Source organism: Fopius arisanus, unplaced genomic scaffold (assembly GCF_000806365.1).
Source record: "Fopius arisanus strain USDA-PBARC FA_bdor unplaced genomic scaffold, ASM80636v1 scaffold00038, whole genome shotgun sequence".
Classification (NCBI taxonomy): Eukaryota; Metazoa; Arthropoda; class Insecta; order Hymenoptera; family Braconidae; genus Fopius; species Fopius arisanus.
This window is the reverse complement of record NW_011887777.1, coordinates 656,988-674,566: the sequence shown is the minus strand read 5'-3', so window position 1 is coordinate 674,566 and position 17,579 is coordinate 656,988. Positions and strand designations below refer to the sequence as shown.

The following is a 17,579-nucleotide window of genomic DNA, read 5'->3' as shown; positions in this document are numbered from 1 at the left end:
CCCCCCCCCCTCAGTCCTGAAGTTCAAGATCCTTTGCCATTTTTTCTCTTTCTTCACCTTCTCCAGGTACTCCGGAATTCCTTCCGTCGTCCTTACGAACTCGTACCATCTGTTGGATCCCATCCGCTGCCGCCGCTTCAAGGGTTTCAACCCTTCCCCACGGCTCTCTGCTTTCGTCTCTCCACATTCTCTTCCACTCCCCAATCTTCCCCCTCATATTCTCCACCTTTCCTTTAGTCTCACACCCCTGTCTCTCCTCCACCTCCAGTCTTTTTACTCATATCAAAGAGAGTTGTCACACCCCTAATTAATTAACCCAAATCTTCCCTACCCTTGACCCTAGCCGCGGCCACCCTTACCTATACACCCACTGCACTCCCTCGCTCTTTTAGCGTTTACGAACCCTAGACCCGCTGAAAACGCGTTAGCCGCCTCTAACACGGGAAACGATGGCCTCATTATTATTTATATATATTTCTTTTATTTAAAAAAAAATTGAACTCCGATTCATATATATCTATCGTTGAAAAATGAAATAGAAACTCATGTAGCAGCACCACAAAAGTAACAATACGCGCGCGTAGGGCGCGTTCATCTCCAGTTATGAGGAAATTTCAAGGCTTGAAATAACCTGAATATACTATATTAGACCAAGCTTGGCTGACGCTGCCGAGTTCAAGCTCGGGATTGCAAACCTCGACCATGATCAGAACTTGGTCAAAGTCTGTATGTGTATTGTATCATCAAGTTGGTTCAAACGATGATAATTTCATAAAATCGAGATTGATTTGAATTAGAAATTTATCCAAAGCTTGGTATCATAGGTTGATTTATGGTTGTGCTCATCATTCAAACTTGGATATCCCCACCTGAAGAGTACCGGTGAAATTTCTAATAGCTTACCATATATTCAATTGAATATAACAGACGTTATATGAATTCTAAAAAAAATCTGCTAAAGTTATTAATTTTATGTCTTCAAAATATCAATTCATATACGGTAACCGTCTTCCGATACAATTTGCCACAGTTTCCGCGAAAAAAATTGGATTTCCGCAAATTTCAATGATGATGGTCATTACCTTGATATTTTTCTGCTCTTCGAGTGATGAATATTTCAACAAGGGGTAAAGGGTATGCCAACTCTGGTGGACAAATCATATTCGACTGCCGACAACCACCTATAAAAACAATAGAAAGAATTAGTTGTTATAGGTTGCACTTTCACGGATTTACGTATACAAGACATTTGTTAGAAAACCACATGGCTCTCCTCCAAGCACATTTTAGATTACTCTGAAATTTTGTCAGAAATAGAAACTATTAAAAAATGTAGTTTTTAATTTTTAGGGATTTCAAGAATTATTCGATTTTTTAGTATTTTATCAATGTTATTTATATCAACTATTATGGATCAGTCAAAAAACCATTTTTTAATTATTAATCCGAATACATTTTTCTATGTTATATAACATTTTGACATTGGGGTTCTTTATGCAGCAACCGCCACAGTACTGAGACTAAAGATCCTCGTGGAGGGCTGTTAGAACTAGACAGGTGGCGATATATCTTGAAGATGAAGCGCTTATGGATCGAATGGTAACTGCTCTGTCGCATTATTTTGACAAGCGCTTATCGGTGCTCATTCCACCCAAGGCCACCGGGGAGGTCGCCAAAACCGCTCTAATACCGAACGGACTTGTCTGGTCTAGGGATGACACTACATGGAATAGAAGTGCGGGGATAGGGGTCAGGTCAATTGCTTCCAAGACTAAAATATCTTACAGGATCGATGACCAAGCTACCATCTTAAATCTGAAATAGCAGCATTTAGTGCCTGGGTCAGAGGTATCCTGGCAAGAGCACACAAGAAGAATCGCATTTATGTATGCAAGGTTACCCAAGATGTACTGAAGGCATTGCCGGGTATGGTAGTAAAATCAGAGCTTGTCAAGGAGTGTCTAGATGTACTCAGCAGTATCGCAACAATGCACATGATTCAACTACTCTGGAGACCTCCTTAGCCAGGAAGCAGACGTAACCTTACAGCAGACAGGTTGATGCATGACAGGTCCGCTCCTCAACCGTCAGCGTGACAAATTATGTGCACGCACTACCTTCCCTAAATAAAGAACATCTCTTTAATTGGACACTACTTCAGCTTACTATCATGTGGAATAGTTGCAAGAGATTTGAATACATCAAAATGATATATAGGAAAACCACAACATCAACGATCGAAGCACTATTATAGATAGAGCGCATAACCCTGAGAGGCTCAGCCAGAGTAATAACCGGTCACTGACGGACAGAAGAATACAAGATGAGGCTAAGAATAACGATGGATGCTACGTGCCCATGGTGCGAGATGGAAGTGGAGAGATCCCATGATACGATTACTGATATTGCAAAAACAGACAGAGAAGAATAGTAGGAGAGGCTCAAGACTATGAGATCAGAGGCGCCTATAACACCGTAAATGGAAAGGAGAAACAAGGATCTCAAGAAGAATTTTAAAAAATCAATAGATTACATCTATTGTTGTGTAACAGATCATCGAATTATCCAATGGATGCAGCTGTTTGTTTCAGCGTTTTGCCGATACTGCCAACATTGCAGTTTGCATCTTCAGCGCGATCAGTTCCGATTTTGAGCTCCGCTGAAAAGCCCGGTAAACTTCCGCCCGTCGGGAGTTATCCTATTACTAGGGTCGGAATAATGCCCAAATCCTAATGGGTACTCAATTAACTTTTGTCTCTAAATAAGTGGTGACGATATTCCCGGCAGCCACGCAGAGTGGCATGCAAGTCGAGCAAAAATCGCTGACCCGCAAAAATTGGTGCGAAATTTCAGTTTTAAAGTTGAGACATAAAATTAAAAAATATAAATGTGCAATGGAAAATCTTGGAGAATATATTTCGGAAATGCGTTCGGCAATTATTATTTTCCTTCCGAATTCCGTGATTTACACCACTGCCTGGCAACCTGGGGTCATCGAGCTCACGCGGCTCCCGAGGTTCATTCGGGAGAGCTGGGAGAGGGGCTTCATCCCCTTAACAAGCTGCCTGCTCTAATTCGATTTTTCTCCCTCCACGAGCCTTGGTTCGATTTAAAATTTATCATTAATACCAATTTTTTATTCAAAATAGGCAAAATACTAGTAGGCCAGTGAAACAAGACTCGCGTTTATACTTGATACCACCCAAAAAAGTCCTGACAGGCTGAAATTGCACTAAAATGTAGAGAAAATTCCCCTAATCATCATATTGTTGGAAATATTTTCGACGTTAAAACGAACAAGAGACCTGTTGTGACAGATCAGAGGGAATAATGGAAATATTTGGGCTGTTTATACAAAACAGCCCAACACGTGGACCAACCCCATAGACAAAGGGCTTTGTCTAATGGGTAGACCTAATACCCTGGACGATTTGGTGACTGAGAACACTTGGAGACGAACTCTCGAGCAAGCAACAATAAATTTACCACAATCAACCCAGCTTATATTATATCGAGTCTTTAAACCAAAGTTTGATTGTTAACAATAAATGGAAGATCGGATTAATTAATTAAAATAAATCGTTAAATATTTAGTCTCTTACAATATCAAAAATGTGCATCTACACGTTGAGCAGAAATATGCTTAATTAATTAAAAACTAATGAAAAAATGAGGGCGAACGCCAAAAAACTACAGTGGGTTGATTTGTCTAATCCTATCGGAAAAATAAAAGTATCCAGAGGTTGGGCCGACCCAATTCTTCAAATTGCAAGTAGAAGCAATGTTCCCAAGCTCTTCGTTATTTTTTATTTACTTTTTTAACACGATTTGGAACAAAAGGTCCCAAATAATCAGCTGATCACGTATGCCCGCCCCCCTGATGCGCGCGTCGCTGGACGCACTGAACTGGACGCACTGGACAGGGCATTTCAAACTCCTGCGCATCCCGCGTATACCCATGAGCGGCGCGCGCAACGGCGGGCCGGACATACACAATCAGCTGATTGTTTGGGTCTTTTTGTGCTCAACGATGTTTAAAAATTAATTAAAAAATAATAGTAGAATTAGGAACATGACTTCGACTCGAAATTTGAAGAATTCGATCAGCCCAACCTCTGAATATTTTTATCTTTTCGAAGGGATTAGAACAATTAATCCAGTACAGTTCTTTGGCGTTCGCCCCAACTTTTTAATTAATTTTTAATTAATTAAGCACACTTCTGCTGAACGTGTGGGTGCACATTTTTAATATAATGATGAGGGGAATTTTCTCTACATTTTGGTAAAATTTCAGCCTGCCAGGACCTTTTGAGGTGGTTAAGATCCAATTTGACTGGCCTATAGGAAAACTTTTTTTTATACGTTCATGATGAGGAATTACCCTCAACAATTATTTGATGTCCAGAGGATATTTGCAGCAATTCAATAAATAAAATAGAACAATTGTTTAATACTTTGAGGTGGAGCGATAACTTTACCCAATAATATGAAGCGAATTATTCGTAATAAATAGTCACTGTTGAGAAAACGAATATAACTCTGATGAAAATTACAAAGGCTGACGATGAGAACACGGCTGAGCAAGCCTTAGCTGCTGAAAATGAGTTCACTGAAACTCATTGACTCAACTGAAAAAGACCATTATTTTTATGAACGCAAAAAAATTTGCATCTAGCATGTAAGGCAAACCGCAGGGATCCCTTAGAAGTACGTAAGTGTGTAGGGCATGCGAGAGAGATTTTGCTTACCCATTATTTTTTTTTTATTTTGTGAGGGCTATCGACCCCCAAAATGTTTTCGGTTATAGCGGGTTCGATCTTGGTTTTGGGTGGAAGGCCCCGCGGAAATTGCCAGGGCCGTAAGAGAAACGAATTTTAATACGTTTTAGGGTTATTTTTTTTTATAATTTAGGGTTTCCTTAAGCCCTATACCGCGAAATCATCGGAATATAGGAATATACATAGGGAAACCAGGAAAACCCCGGTGAGTACACTGGCTCTTCTCATGGTGGGTTTCGTATTGTGTCGATTTCGGATGTTGGATTTGTTGATGTTTTCTCCTTTAAAATCGGGCTTTGCGGGTTTACATGGAGAGCTTAAAACTTCTGAGAGTGCAGGGTGGCCAATTACGGTTTTTTGTTAGATGTGCGTGATACATACCGGTTGATGCCGGATTTTCCTGGAGGAACATCATCGTTCCCATTATCACGATTTTAAGGAGTGAAAAAAAGGGCGACCCACGAATACACCAAAATTCAGAAAATTAGGAGAGAGAGTTGCCGAGCTGGGAGCATCTCCTAAAGTCTTCTCCTGGGATTTTCGCGTTGGGGAATGATGGATTCAAGGGCTCATTAGCGACTTGCCGTTTTTTGATTTTATCGCCATGCGGTTGCATCCCACCTAAAAATGTGCGTTCCCTCAGCGTTTCGCATTTTTTTGTGAAACGCCTATTGTCGTGGGGTTAAATTTCTCGTGAGTTAATTGACGCTATCGGTTCGGATTATATTCATTTTTGTGGGTCTCGAGTATGGTTGAGACTTTGTGCCGTATACGAATCAGCTCTTCCGTCGACGGAAAATGCGCTGTTTCCCGTTTTTTTTGTCATCTATTTTTTTTATGTGAGGGCAGTATTTATGCTCGGGTTATGCGGCATTATAGGGCGGCCACGATTGACCGAAGTACCCGCAGATATTTTTCTTTTGAGAGAATCTCGTTTCCTCATCCCGTAATTACGTAATTAAAGACCCTTACCCAGGTGGGGATTAACCATTGGTCCGAGCTTGGGCCAAGCTCGGACCAAGCCTAACCTAGCTTGGCTCAAGCTTGGAATTCAAGATTGTACCAACCTTGGTTATTCCTTGGTTTGTAACGCTAGTTCAAGCTCGGACGTCGAACTCGATCCAAGGTTGAGCCAAGATGCTAAAATGAAGGTAGTCCAGGCCTGGGCCAAACTTGGACCAACCTTGATTCAAACTTGAACGTAAAATCCAAGCCGAGCCTAGGATCCAATCCTTAACCAATCCTTCAACTTATCTAGCAATTATTGATTAAAATAGAGGCAAAAATGAAATAATTAGTTTTTTATTGTAGATACAAGTCAATTTTGCCTCTATTTATCATTCCCTAATAAATTGATCTTTGAAAAAACCTAATTAATTAACTTAAAAATTGACCGCCGCAACCGAGATCCGAACGCATGATCCTAACATTATGAAACCTACGCCTTACCACTGAGCTAACACGCACTTATAACTTGTAATTTTTAATTGTGCATATAAACTCTATGTCAACTTTATAGAAATACTGTTGTTGAATAACGTTCTACTTATTTAATGTAACTAACATCAATAACTATTTACTTAATTTACATTATTCATTAACATAAGTGACTTTTTCTCGCCCCCCCCCCCCTCAAAGATAAATTAGATAGAATAATATTACATAGAATAATTAGATTTATTCTATCTGTAACTAATTGATTGTTATTATTATAGCCATTATTATTATTATTTTTTTTTTATTTATTATTTTATCCATCCATTCCAGGCTTGGATCCAAGCTTGGATCCAAGCTTGGAAAATGGTCGGAATTTCCCAGGTACCCAAGCTTCGATTTGCCTATTTTCACCAAGTTTTGTTAAACAATGTATTTCCATAACATCAAAGTTGGTTCAAGATAGCAATTCCAAGGCTTGGAATGACCTAGACATCATATATTGGATCAAGCTTGGTTGAAGCCGCGTGGTTGAAGCTCGGAATTCCAAACCTGGGCCATGATCGAAACTACCTTGGTATACCAGCTTGTTTTTGCATTATATCACCAAGCTTGGTTTAACCATGACAATTCCCTAGAATCAAGGTTGGTTCAAGCTAGCAATTCCAAGGCTTGGAATGACCTAGATATGATATATTGAATCAAGCTTGGTTCAAGCTAGGAATTCCAAAGCTTGGTATCCTAAGCTGATCCAAGCTTGGACCCATCGTCCAAGCTTGGATTTCCCCACCTGGGTAAGGGTCTCAGTTAGCGAAATTTTGGAGTCTAGGACTAATTTTGAGGGATTCGCCGGAAGGCGAGCTTAATTGGATGAGTAATAATTCAATTAATCACGGAGTTAATAGTTCAATTAATCACGGGTCCCTTTCGCTCTCGATGCTTTTGCCTAACTCACCCCCGACTTTTTTTTGGTTGTTAATGTGTTATTGCTAGTCTTAGTCTCTCTCGCCTACCATGTCACGGAATAATTCTACTTTCTCTTTATATTTCCTTTTGGTTTTAATCTGTTCATCTTTTCTGCTACTCTATTTCATTTTTGCAAGTTCGCCACGGATGTCTTTTTCCGCGTTTTCCCTTTTTTTTAAATATTTTTTTTCTATCTGTTTTTGTATTCTGTATCGGGCCGGTAAATATATCTAATGTTCTAATTTAATCTCTCAAGCTCTCTTTTTTCCTCTTCTCGTTTTCTAAGTTTCCTAATACCCCGAACCTCGTTCCAATATCGACTCACCTCTCTCTCCACAACTTGAGCCCTGAGCAACGCAGCAAATCACCACCGTTCCTCCGATCGTTCTGATTTTAATTTATGTTTTGGGTTTTGGTTCTGAGGAATTTGGTTCCGTTTCGGTTTTAATCGCGTTTGTTGCTTCCGAGGAGAGAAATCAACTGGCGCCTATATAGGTTTTTATTTGATCGGGAAAGGAAGGGCGGATGACGCCCTATTTTCCCGATAAGAAAAATTGGCCACGTTACACACATATCTGTCCTTTGCTCAGTACGCCTACAGCGAAGGAAGATCCACTGAGACCAGCCTACACCACCTGGTGGCAGAGGTTGAGGAGCAGATAGGGGCAAAGGGCTACGCAATGAGCGTTTCCCTCGATATTGAGGGAGCCTTTGACCGCACAGGAAACAAGGTCATAAAAACAACCATGTCAAGAAGGGGCTTTCCATTCGGAAACAAAAAGAGGAAAAATTGTTGAAGGCGGGTAAATTCAGATATTGACTCCGTGGAATCTTCCAAGTACAGAAAAATAATTAAGACACATGCAGTTGACCAACCAACATGATGGAGGAAAAACATCCATTTGATACTCAATAACAATGTGGGGCATTCCATGCCAACACGACCAGCCAATGACCTCGACGTCTCAGATTTTGATCGTGATTTTTTATGAGACTTATATAAAAAATCTAACTGAAGAAAGCACTCTCAATGTTGTTTTAAATTTTTATTCTGATTTTTATGTTTGTATCCAAGATGAAAGCTAGAAGAAAAACTCCATGCCGTAAAAATGTGGAAAAATTCCCAAATTTTGAAAAAATAGGAATAGTTTTTAAAAATTTATTACAACATAGTATTATTGATGGGAACTCTATTTACTAGGATAACTCTCATATTGCTGAAGGAACTAAATTTTTCTAAATCTTGATCATATCCTTCTCAAGCCGCTTTATTCGAATCCACTGGGAATTTTAGTTTGTCATGATTTAAATCAATCTAGAGCTGAAGCGACTACAGGTATGGAAAAAGTCTCACACAAACAATATTTCTTGAGAAAAACTGCATAAATTTGATTCAGCATTTTTTTGTTACATCCATTATTTACGCTGATATTTCAAGATATATGTAGACTATACAGAGTGAAGTTATGGAGATGATCATTTTGACGTAATAGTGAAGGACTGTTAGCTTCTTTGGTATAGCTAGTTTAGTAGCTCTGTTGCACCTACGTGTATATATAAATAATGAAAATAACAAAAAACTATGGAACCAAATTTACGCAGTTTTTCTTCACATGGATTTAAGGAATCTTTCGATTTTTCTATCTTCTAATTCTACGTGCAAAAGACGTTGACAGTCTGAAACCTAAAAATACGTAGTTTAAAGGCTATGTGTGTATATGCAAACAGTCAACTGGGGGTCAATTTTACAAAATAAGAATAAACGGGTAAATTAATCTCTAAAAATATGAAATTTCGTCAGTTCATAGGTCCTAATATGGACTTGATCTGTGCTAGATTTCAGCCCGATCGGTTAAGTAGTTTTTTAAATATCGGTGATTGTTTCTGAAAAGTTTTTTGCAAATATCTCAGAAACTATTCCACCGTTAACATTTTGTATTCTTTTGAAATGTTCGTCTGAATGTACTCTATATGGATCAGTCAGAATATGTATATCTACCCGCGCAAAGTTTTCAAGGTATTTGAATTTTCATTTTTTTCGAGAAAATGTCTTTTACACCTTCTCTGATTTTTAAAAATCAATCAACTTGAAATTTAGCCAAAAGATTCCTCTTATGACTGCAATGTTTTGTATTGCAGATGATGGTGGATATGGCAGAAGATTGAATGATTCGTTCAGAAAATTTTCAGCTTTGTATCTGAAACGATTTTCACAAGTATCTCAAAAACGAATCTGATTTAATTTTGCTTTTCTTCAAAATATTTGTTACATTTTGTCCTATCTAGATCAACCAAAGAGTTGTATGTGTTCGCGGACTAATATGGAGAAATTTCCATTTTCCTGTTTTTCGCGAAAATTTGTGGTAAGCGTTCTCGCATTCTGAAAATCAACCCATCAGCTTGAAATTTGGCACAAAGTTTTCTGTTATGGCCACAATGTTTCGTATTGAAGAGGTTGGAAAAAATGGTTTATTCAGAAGACTCGTGGTTCACTCAGAAGAGTCAACTATTGCGATGATCTTTTCCTGAACGGGAGTGTTAATATTTTTCGATGTCAGATTATTCAATGGCTTCTATGGACGTGATCACCACGTGGCAAAGATACTGGTTTATGATCAAGTCTTAATAAATTTCTTCATACGCTTTTGGCCAAGTGTTCAGGTCATTGACCACTTAAGGACAGGACTCTTTTGACACTAAGTTCGCCGCTCCCTTAATATCTGAAACGTGCCACAGTTCAGTAATTTAGCGAAGTAGGATATTCTAAGGGTCAACGTTGCTTTTAGTTTTTAAATGATCGAAACGCGAATATTTATTCCAAAAATCTGAAACTTTGAGAGATTACAGGTATTCCATTCGGAAGCCAGCCAGCAATGAAATTTATGGCAAAATGAAATTGAAAAGAAATAAATAACATCTGAAGTAACAATCAATTACTTGTTTTTCCATATTTGCAGGCGTTTCAGCTCGAAATGGATTTCGACTTATAAAATATGATCAAAATAAAATAAAAATTTAATCCCTTCAACAAATGAGAGTTATCCTAGTAAATGAGCTTCCTATCAATAATACTATGCTGTAATAAAGTTTTAAAAACTATTCCTATTTTTTCAAAATTTGAGTATTTTTCCACTTTTTTAGAGCATGGAGTTTTTTTCTAGCTTTCGTCTTGAACAAAAAAATAAAAATTAGAGAAAAAAGAAAACATGGAGAGTGCTTTTTTCAGTTAGCTACACCTCTAAAAAATATGTGATTAAAATCTAAGGGTCTCGAGGTCATAGGCTGGTCGAGTTGACATGAAGTGCTCCATGCTCAAATGAAATAAAAAATGTACATAATAAAACCCACCATTGCCATGTCAAAAATCGTAGTTCACGTCTTCAAAGTGGCAATTTATGCGATCGCAAACCTCGTAAATAACGTTTTATCTATCGTATTCGACGAATTATGCTTTCAGTGTATTAATAATTCAATTAATCACACATTACATAATAATCCAATTAATTACAAACTACAAAATTCATTAATACACAAAGTATCAAAAATATTTAAAAAATTTTTTAAACCTTTTTTCATCATCAGTCAAAAATCTGGAGTAGCCAGTCTTTCTCCGACACTTGGTCGTAGCTGCCCTAATTAAATGAACGAGACGTCTGCGTAAAATCCGCGCTCTTGATTTCCACGATGTCTCAAAATATTCGGTCTCCATCATCTGTTGTGAGGAATGTTCCATGACCAAATTCTTTGTTTTATCTCCTCACAACACAATCCCATACTGTGCTTAACGAGCGTCTAGTAGAAGTATAGGAAGAGATAAAACAGTAGATTAATAGAAATTCATTTTCAATAGCACTTTTTGTAGCTTAAATTAAAAGACAACGGAATATTCACTTCAGTAATAAGTACTCGTACTCGTTCTATAGTTCTATAGTTCTAGTACACTGAACTATTCTTGCAACTCTTCGTTCCCAGTATGTTACTTCGAGCTTGGAATACAGATTCGCTTTCGTAAAAATATGTAATTACAAACGTCACAAATATCCACATTTTTATCATAATTACTGTACTATGACCTCCCGTCGAATCTCCGCTTTCTTTTTATTTATAGGTGTTTGATTTCTCGATCTTTATGACACATAATTTCAAAACTGTTTCAACATAGTGACATTTAAAACGAATGACGATTAGTGAGTCTTGATATTTCATGGTTTCACTTTTCATTTTCGAACCTCAATCACTATTCTATTTCCTGTAGACTACTATGAAAAAACGGGAATAACGCGACAACAAACAGGTTAATTGACACTCAATGACAATGATTATACGAGGACGAGTTTAATTCTATAGATTAAGATTTGTTGATTTTCACTGCAATGAACTGAGAACAGGCTGGTTGAAACATGTGTCTGAAGTTTATCTTAGATTGTTTGTGCGAGGCTGATAAGGCCAAACGAGGCCCATTATGAACGATGCTTCTTTTGTGGAGACATTTTTGTGTACAATAAATATCAGCTATGCACACAGAAAACACTATACTTAAAATACAAGATTTCAATGATAATATACGGAGTTTCTGATTTCGTACATTACGAGTTTGAAAACGTAAATTACGGGCTAAAACCACATGAATTACGCCCAGAAAGTCGTAAATTACTGCTTTTGTTTCATAGATTACGATTGTTATGTCGCAAATTATAAGGTCGATCGCGTAAATTACGATTCCAAACGCGTAAATTACGGGGATCCATATCGTGAATTACGTACTTGGGCTCGTATTTTACGGCATTAAACCCGTAATTCACGAGATGGGTCCTTGTAATTTACGAATTCGGAACCGTAATTTACGGGATCAATTTCGTGAATTTTAGATCGTGAAATACGAAATTTGATCTCTTATTTTACCCTCCCTTTCCCATAATTTACAACATCTCAAGCACGTCAAATCTGTGAATGGAATGGTAAATACAAGGATGCATATTAGAAAAACGTTTTTGGGCAACATTAAATCTTCATGTTTGAGGATATTTTGGGCAATCTGAACATGACTTTCAGTAACGTTTCTCAAAATTTTTCCAAAGAAATTTTAAAAATTTTGATAATTTTGGAAACACTGCTGAAAGATGAAAGAAATTAAAGCGGGGAAATTTTGTATTGAACCGGTGGCCAGGGGAAATAGGAGGGCTGATGGGAAGAGGCGAGGGTTTGACACCCTCTAGTGACGTCGGGCCCAAAACAAGGACCCCACAGGGTGAATGGACAGAGTCGGAGGACAATTAGGCATTCGGGCCTTGACCTGCCAACCGTACACTCCTTTGACAGTCATTCAACGTAGCGTATTTCGGACACTATTGTCGCGTGATTTCAGAGCTTGTATTATATTGTATCTTATTCGATTTATTCCAACTAAATAAAAAAAATCCAAATAAAAGTACTTACTACAGATCAGAAGTGGGATATACACACGTTTTCATATATATAAAAGAAAGTGACTAACGCGTATCTGAAGTGCAGTGCCAAATAGTAGAAAAATGGCAGACCAGGATGTTAATCACCGTTCCGAGGAGAGGAGAGCTAGATCCCCCATCCTCGTTGGAAGCCATTCAAGAGATGACAGGGAGGGACGTCGAAGCAGCCGACGACATCGTCGGGAACGTTCCCGGGACGATACCAGAAGGGACGACACCAGGAGCCGCTCGAGAAGCCGTTCAAAAACGCCAAGAAGTCGTCGTAGCGGAAGCAGCCGTAGCAAAAGAAGCTTTTCAGCAAAGGGTAGTCAGGTTAGTGGTAACTCCGATGTGGCTAGATTGCTCGAGGCTTTATCAGATACGATCCCGAAACTAGTGGAAACGTCAGTAGTTCAGGCTGAGGCAATCAAAAACTCAGTATTGATGAGCTCAGGGGACCGCGTGAATTCAGAAAACTCTAGAAGTCGATACCTCAATGAAAAGGTACTAGCAGATTTTGATCCAGCGAGCAAGGAAATGAGTGCCGCTGATTGGCTAGATAACATTAATCAGTGTGCAATTATGTATGGGTGGAATAACAGGGAAAAATTGTACTTAGCCCCTTTGAAATTTAAAGGCAATGCGAGGACATGGTGGAATGCCACTGCCCTTTCTAGTAGGAAAATCTTGAGTTGGGAAGCATTTGAAATAGCCGTCGCGAAACGTTTTCCTTGTAAACAAAGCTTCGGCAAATTACTTGAGGAAGCATGCGTGTATAAGAGCAAGCCGGGCCAGAATTTAGAAACCTATAGTTTTGAGAAAATCGCGAAATTCCAAAAGCTCGCGTGGGAAATGCCAGAGGAATTAATCGTCGATTGTGTCACTTGCGGAATTACCGATGGAATCGTGAGAGGACACGTAATTGCCGCCAAATGCACTACTTTCGCTGACTTGACGATATGTTTAAGTAGTCTCGACTTAAACTCGACAAAAGAAAATAAAGACGCGAAGCGAATGGGACCGAAATCCCTCCGGGGAAAACCCAACACATGTTTTCGCTGCGGAAAGAGGGATCATAAAATGCACGCTTGCCGTGACAACTCGGGGACCACGGCCTCAAAAACCGAGGAAACCCCTAATAAAAATGGTCGTGGCGACAATAAAGGGCCCAGATGTGAGTACTGCGGACTCTCAAATCACTCGGAGAAAGATTGCTTTAAGAAACGCAGAAATGAAGGGAATAAAGGGGAACAAAAGGCATGACTAACCGTGAATTCCGAGACCTTAGACGTCCTTAAAATAGAGACCCGCGAGACAGGCAAACCGCTCAAAGAGTGCCTTATTAATAACGAGGTTGAGCATTGCATGATTGACCTAGGAAGCGACTGCTCGCTTATCAGAGAGAGTGTTGGAAGGAGAATGAATTTGAAAATTAAGGAGACGAGTCAGTCGTTGATGGGATTCAATCATGCAATGGTTACACCGATAGGTCGAGCAAAAATAATGATCACCGTAGATAATATCTCACTCAAACTAAGGGTCCTTATCGTACCAGATTTCGATCTAACGCGTGAGATACTAATTGGCAGAAATATTTTGGATCAGCCAGGCATATGCGCAATTGCCGACAAGAGCGGAGTTGTGTTTAGCCGGACAACGGAAGGTCAGGTAGAAAAGGGTAGGGACGCCGAAAAGATTCGCAGTGGAATTGGGGTTTACCGGAATCCCAGGTTGTAAAGGAATTAAAGGAAATATTGTCCACAAGACCCATACTAGCCATTTATAACCCCGAGCTCGAAACAGAGGTACATACGGATGCCAGCGCGATCGGTCTAGGGGCTATCCTCATTCAAAAGCATGGGATGCTCAAACGAGTGGTGGCCTATTACAGTCGTAAAACAACCCCAATCGAGAAAAAATATCACTCCTACGACCTGGAGACCCTAGCCGTGTTTACAGCTCTCAAGGTATTCCGGGTATATCTGCTGGGAATCAAGTTCACCATCGTTACAGATTGTAGCGCTGTGCGCGCCACAGCAAATAAAAAAGGCATACAGCCTCGGGTAGCTCGGTGGTGGGTGTACTTCCAGGATTACGATTTCGAAATTGTGTACCGACCCGGGTCGCAGGTCGCGCATGTAGATTATTTAAGTCGTAATCCGGTGGAATGCCTATCAATTGACGTGACTGAGGCTGAATGGATTAACGTAGCACAAGCCCAAGATCCGGACATCGGGATTATTAGAAAAGTCTTGGAGAGCGGTGATGTACAACCCGAAACAAAAGATTACTTTGACAAGTATACCCTAAAGGGGGGGGGGGGGGTTGTATTCCGGAGAACGGAAGAAGGGAATAAATGGTTGGTTTCGAGAATGTCGAGATTTAACATAGTTAGACTATGTCATGATGACCAGGGTCACTTTGCGTTTGACAGAACTTTCCGAAAGGTTAAAGAAAACTACTGGTTTAAGGGAATGCGACGCTTTATATCAAAGTATGTCAAGTCTTGTTTAAACTGCCTGTATTATAAATCCAACACCGGGGAAAAACCGGGAGAACTACACCCAATTGAAAAAATAGCTATTCCATTCCACACATTGCACATTGATCATGTTGGGCCTTTCATTTCAAGTAAACGACGAAATACACAGATACTGTCAATAATAGACGCATTCACGAAATTTTGTATATTAAAGCCCGTCAGAAATACAAAAACTAAACATGTCGTTAAAGCCCTCGGACAATTATTTGCCATATTCGGAGTGCCCACTCGCATCATCAGCGACAGGGGTAGTGCTTTTACCTCCCACACTTTCCAAACTCTCTGCAAAGAGTACGGAATCAAGCACGTTCTCAATGCTGTGGCCACGCGAAGGGCTAATGGTCAATGTGAGCGTTTGAACCGGACGTTGCTCCACTCGTTGGCCACAACGAGCGCAGGTGAAGCTGCGGACATGTGGGACACAAATGTAAAGGGAGTGCAGAGCGCGATCAACTGCGCCGTTAATCGCACCACAAAGAGGACGCCGGCACAATGATTGCTAGGGTACCAACCACGGAGTGCGGCTGACGCACACCTTCAAGCAGGGATCCAGACAAAGTTGGACCAGATAGATTTGAGGGAAATGCGGAAAGAGGCCAAGGTCTCGACAGACGGGGAACAGGCCACCCAGAAAAAAAGATTTGATTCCAGGAGGTTCAAAGCTGAGACCTATGCGGTAGGGGATGTAATCATGGTTGCTGCCAGCCCAGCGGCAACGGGTGAGAGCAAAAAGCTGGTCGCGAAAGCGAAGGGACCTTTCAAGGTAACAGCAGTCCTTCCAGACGACAGGTATGAGGTACAAGACATGAGGAACCTCAAAAAGTCACCGAACCAGCGGCAGGTCGTTGCCGTAGACAGTCTCCAAAAATGGGTCATGTTTGATGCCATGGAGTGATTGGTGAGTAACTAGCACTGGAGTCAGAACAATGGTCAGACACCTTTAGGTGCCACTGAAGCTGGACTTCCAGTTGGAGTCAGAACAATGGTCAGACACCTTTAGGTGCCATTGAAGCTGGACTTCCGGTTGGAGTCAGAACAATGGTCAGACACCTTCGGGTGCCATTGAAGTTAGGCCCTTAAACGGGGTGGTCCTCGGACTAGAACAATTGTCAGACACCTGCGGGTGCCATTGATGCTAGACTCCGATTAGGACAATGCACTTGAACTAGAACGATGGTCAGGCACTCTCGACTGCCATTTGAACCAACCTCATGTAAATGAGTTGAGATTGGGCAAGGAAAATGGTCAGACACTCCGAGTGCCATCGAAGCTAGAAGCAAAGTAAGAAAAAAAAGGGGAGGAAAAGAGAGAAAGCACATTGTACTTGATTACACCTTCAGGTGTCCGAGGAGCTACCTTGCGCATCTAATCCTAGGCGCCACCCTTGGTAACAAAGCTGGAATCAATTCCTACCAACAAGTTGGGGCCGATCACTTCGATGTGGAGGTGGTAATTGATCCAGGGTTGTACCACGTTCGAAAAAAAAACAGACTTTCGAAAATGAGACGATAATTTAATTAGCAGGTTGGAAACAGCTGTTACAGATTTTCTTTCCGCTCACTCGAAAAAGCCGAGGACGACTTTCAGGTCAGGTTGGCCGATTAAAGCGGGGAAATTTTGTATTGAACCGGTGGCCAGGGGAAATAGGAGGGCTGATGGGAAGAGGCGAGGGCTTGACACCCTCTAGTGACGTCGGGCCCAAAACAAGGACCCCACAGGGTGAATGGACAGAGTCGGAGGACAATTAGGCATTCGGGCCTTGACCTGCCAACCGTACACTCCTTTGACAGTCATTCAACGTAGCGTATTTCGGACACTATTGTCGCGTGATTTCAGAGCTTGTATTATATTGTATCTTATTCGATTTATTCCAACTAAATAAAAAAAATCCAAATAAAAGTACTTACTACAAAATCAAAGACGCAAAATTCTGAGAGAAATAATAAGCTATCTTTCATAGCTTCCGTAAAATTTCTTAAATTTTGCAGAAATTGCCGACTTTTCAACATTTTCGTCATTTTTATATATCTTTTGGAAAAATGTTGAGAAAAATTCACTAAAAATTAGGTACCAATGAAGATGGCCCAAAATGTCCTCAAACATGAAGATTTAATGTTGCCCAAAAAAATTTGTCTAACATGTGTCCTTACATTTACCATCCCAATTAGATTTTACATAATTGAGATGTCGTACACTACGGGAAAGGGAGCGTAAATTACGGGGTCGCATCTCGTTTTTTGCGGCCAAAAACCCGTACATTATGAGATCGATCGCGTAAATTAGGATTCCGAATTCGTAAATTGCGAGGGCCCATCTTGTGAATTACGAGATTCGACATCGTAAATTAATAGTTTGAGGTCGTAAAATACGGAGTCACGCACGTCATTTCCGTGGTCGAATCTTGTAACTCACAAT

At 40.1% G+C, this 17,579-nt stretch overlaps 1 protein-coding gene across 9 annotated transcripts in view; it reads right to left on the bottom strand.

Moving 5' to 3' along the window:
- The window catches only part of LOC105266446 (uncharacterized), a 98,559-nt gene extending 86,949 nt beyond the window's left edge, over positions 1–11,610 (bottom strand). For 4 of the 9 annotated variants that reach the window (XR_892168.1, XR_892167.1, XR_892166.1 and 1 more), the window contains exons 1-3: positions 11,070–11,570; positions 10,745–10,970; positions 1,083–1,181 (exon numbers count right to left, since the gene is read on the bottom strand). Coding sequence is in view for 1 of the 9 variants with exons in the window: in XM_011304611.1 (XP_011302913.1) it covers positions 1,083–1,181; positions 10,745–10,757 (112 nt within the window). In the remaining 8 variants the exon portion in view is untranslated. Of the gene's footprint in view, positions 1–1,082; positions 1,182–10,744; positions 10,971–11,069 lie in introns of all 9 variants that reach the window. The other 5 variants (XR_892169.1, XR_892170.1, XR_892162.1 and 2 more) reach the window with 4 other exon arrangements.
- Between the last annotated feature and the right edge of the window lie 5,969 nt (positions 11,611–17,579).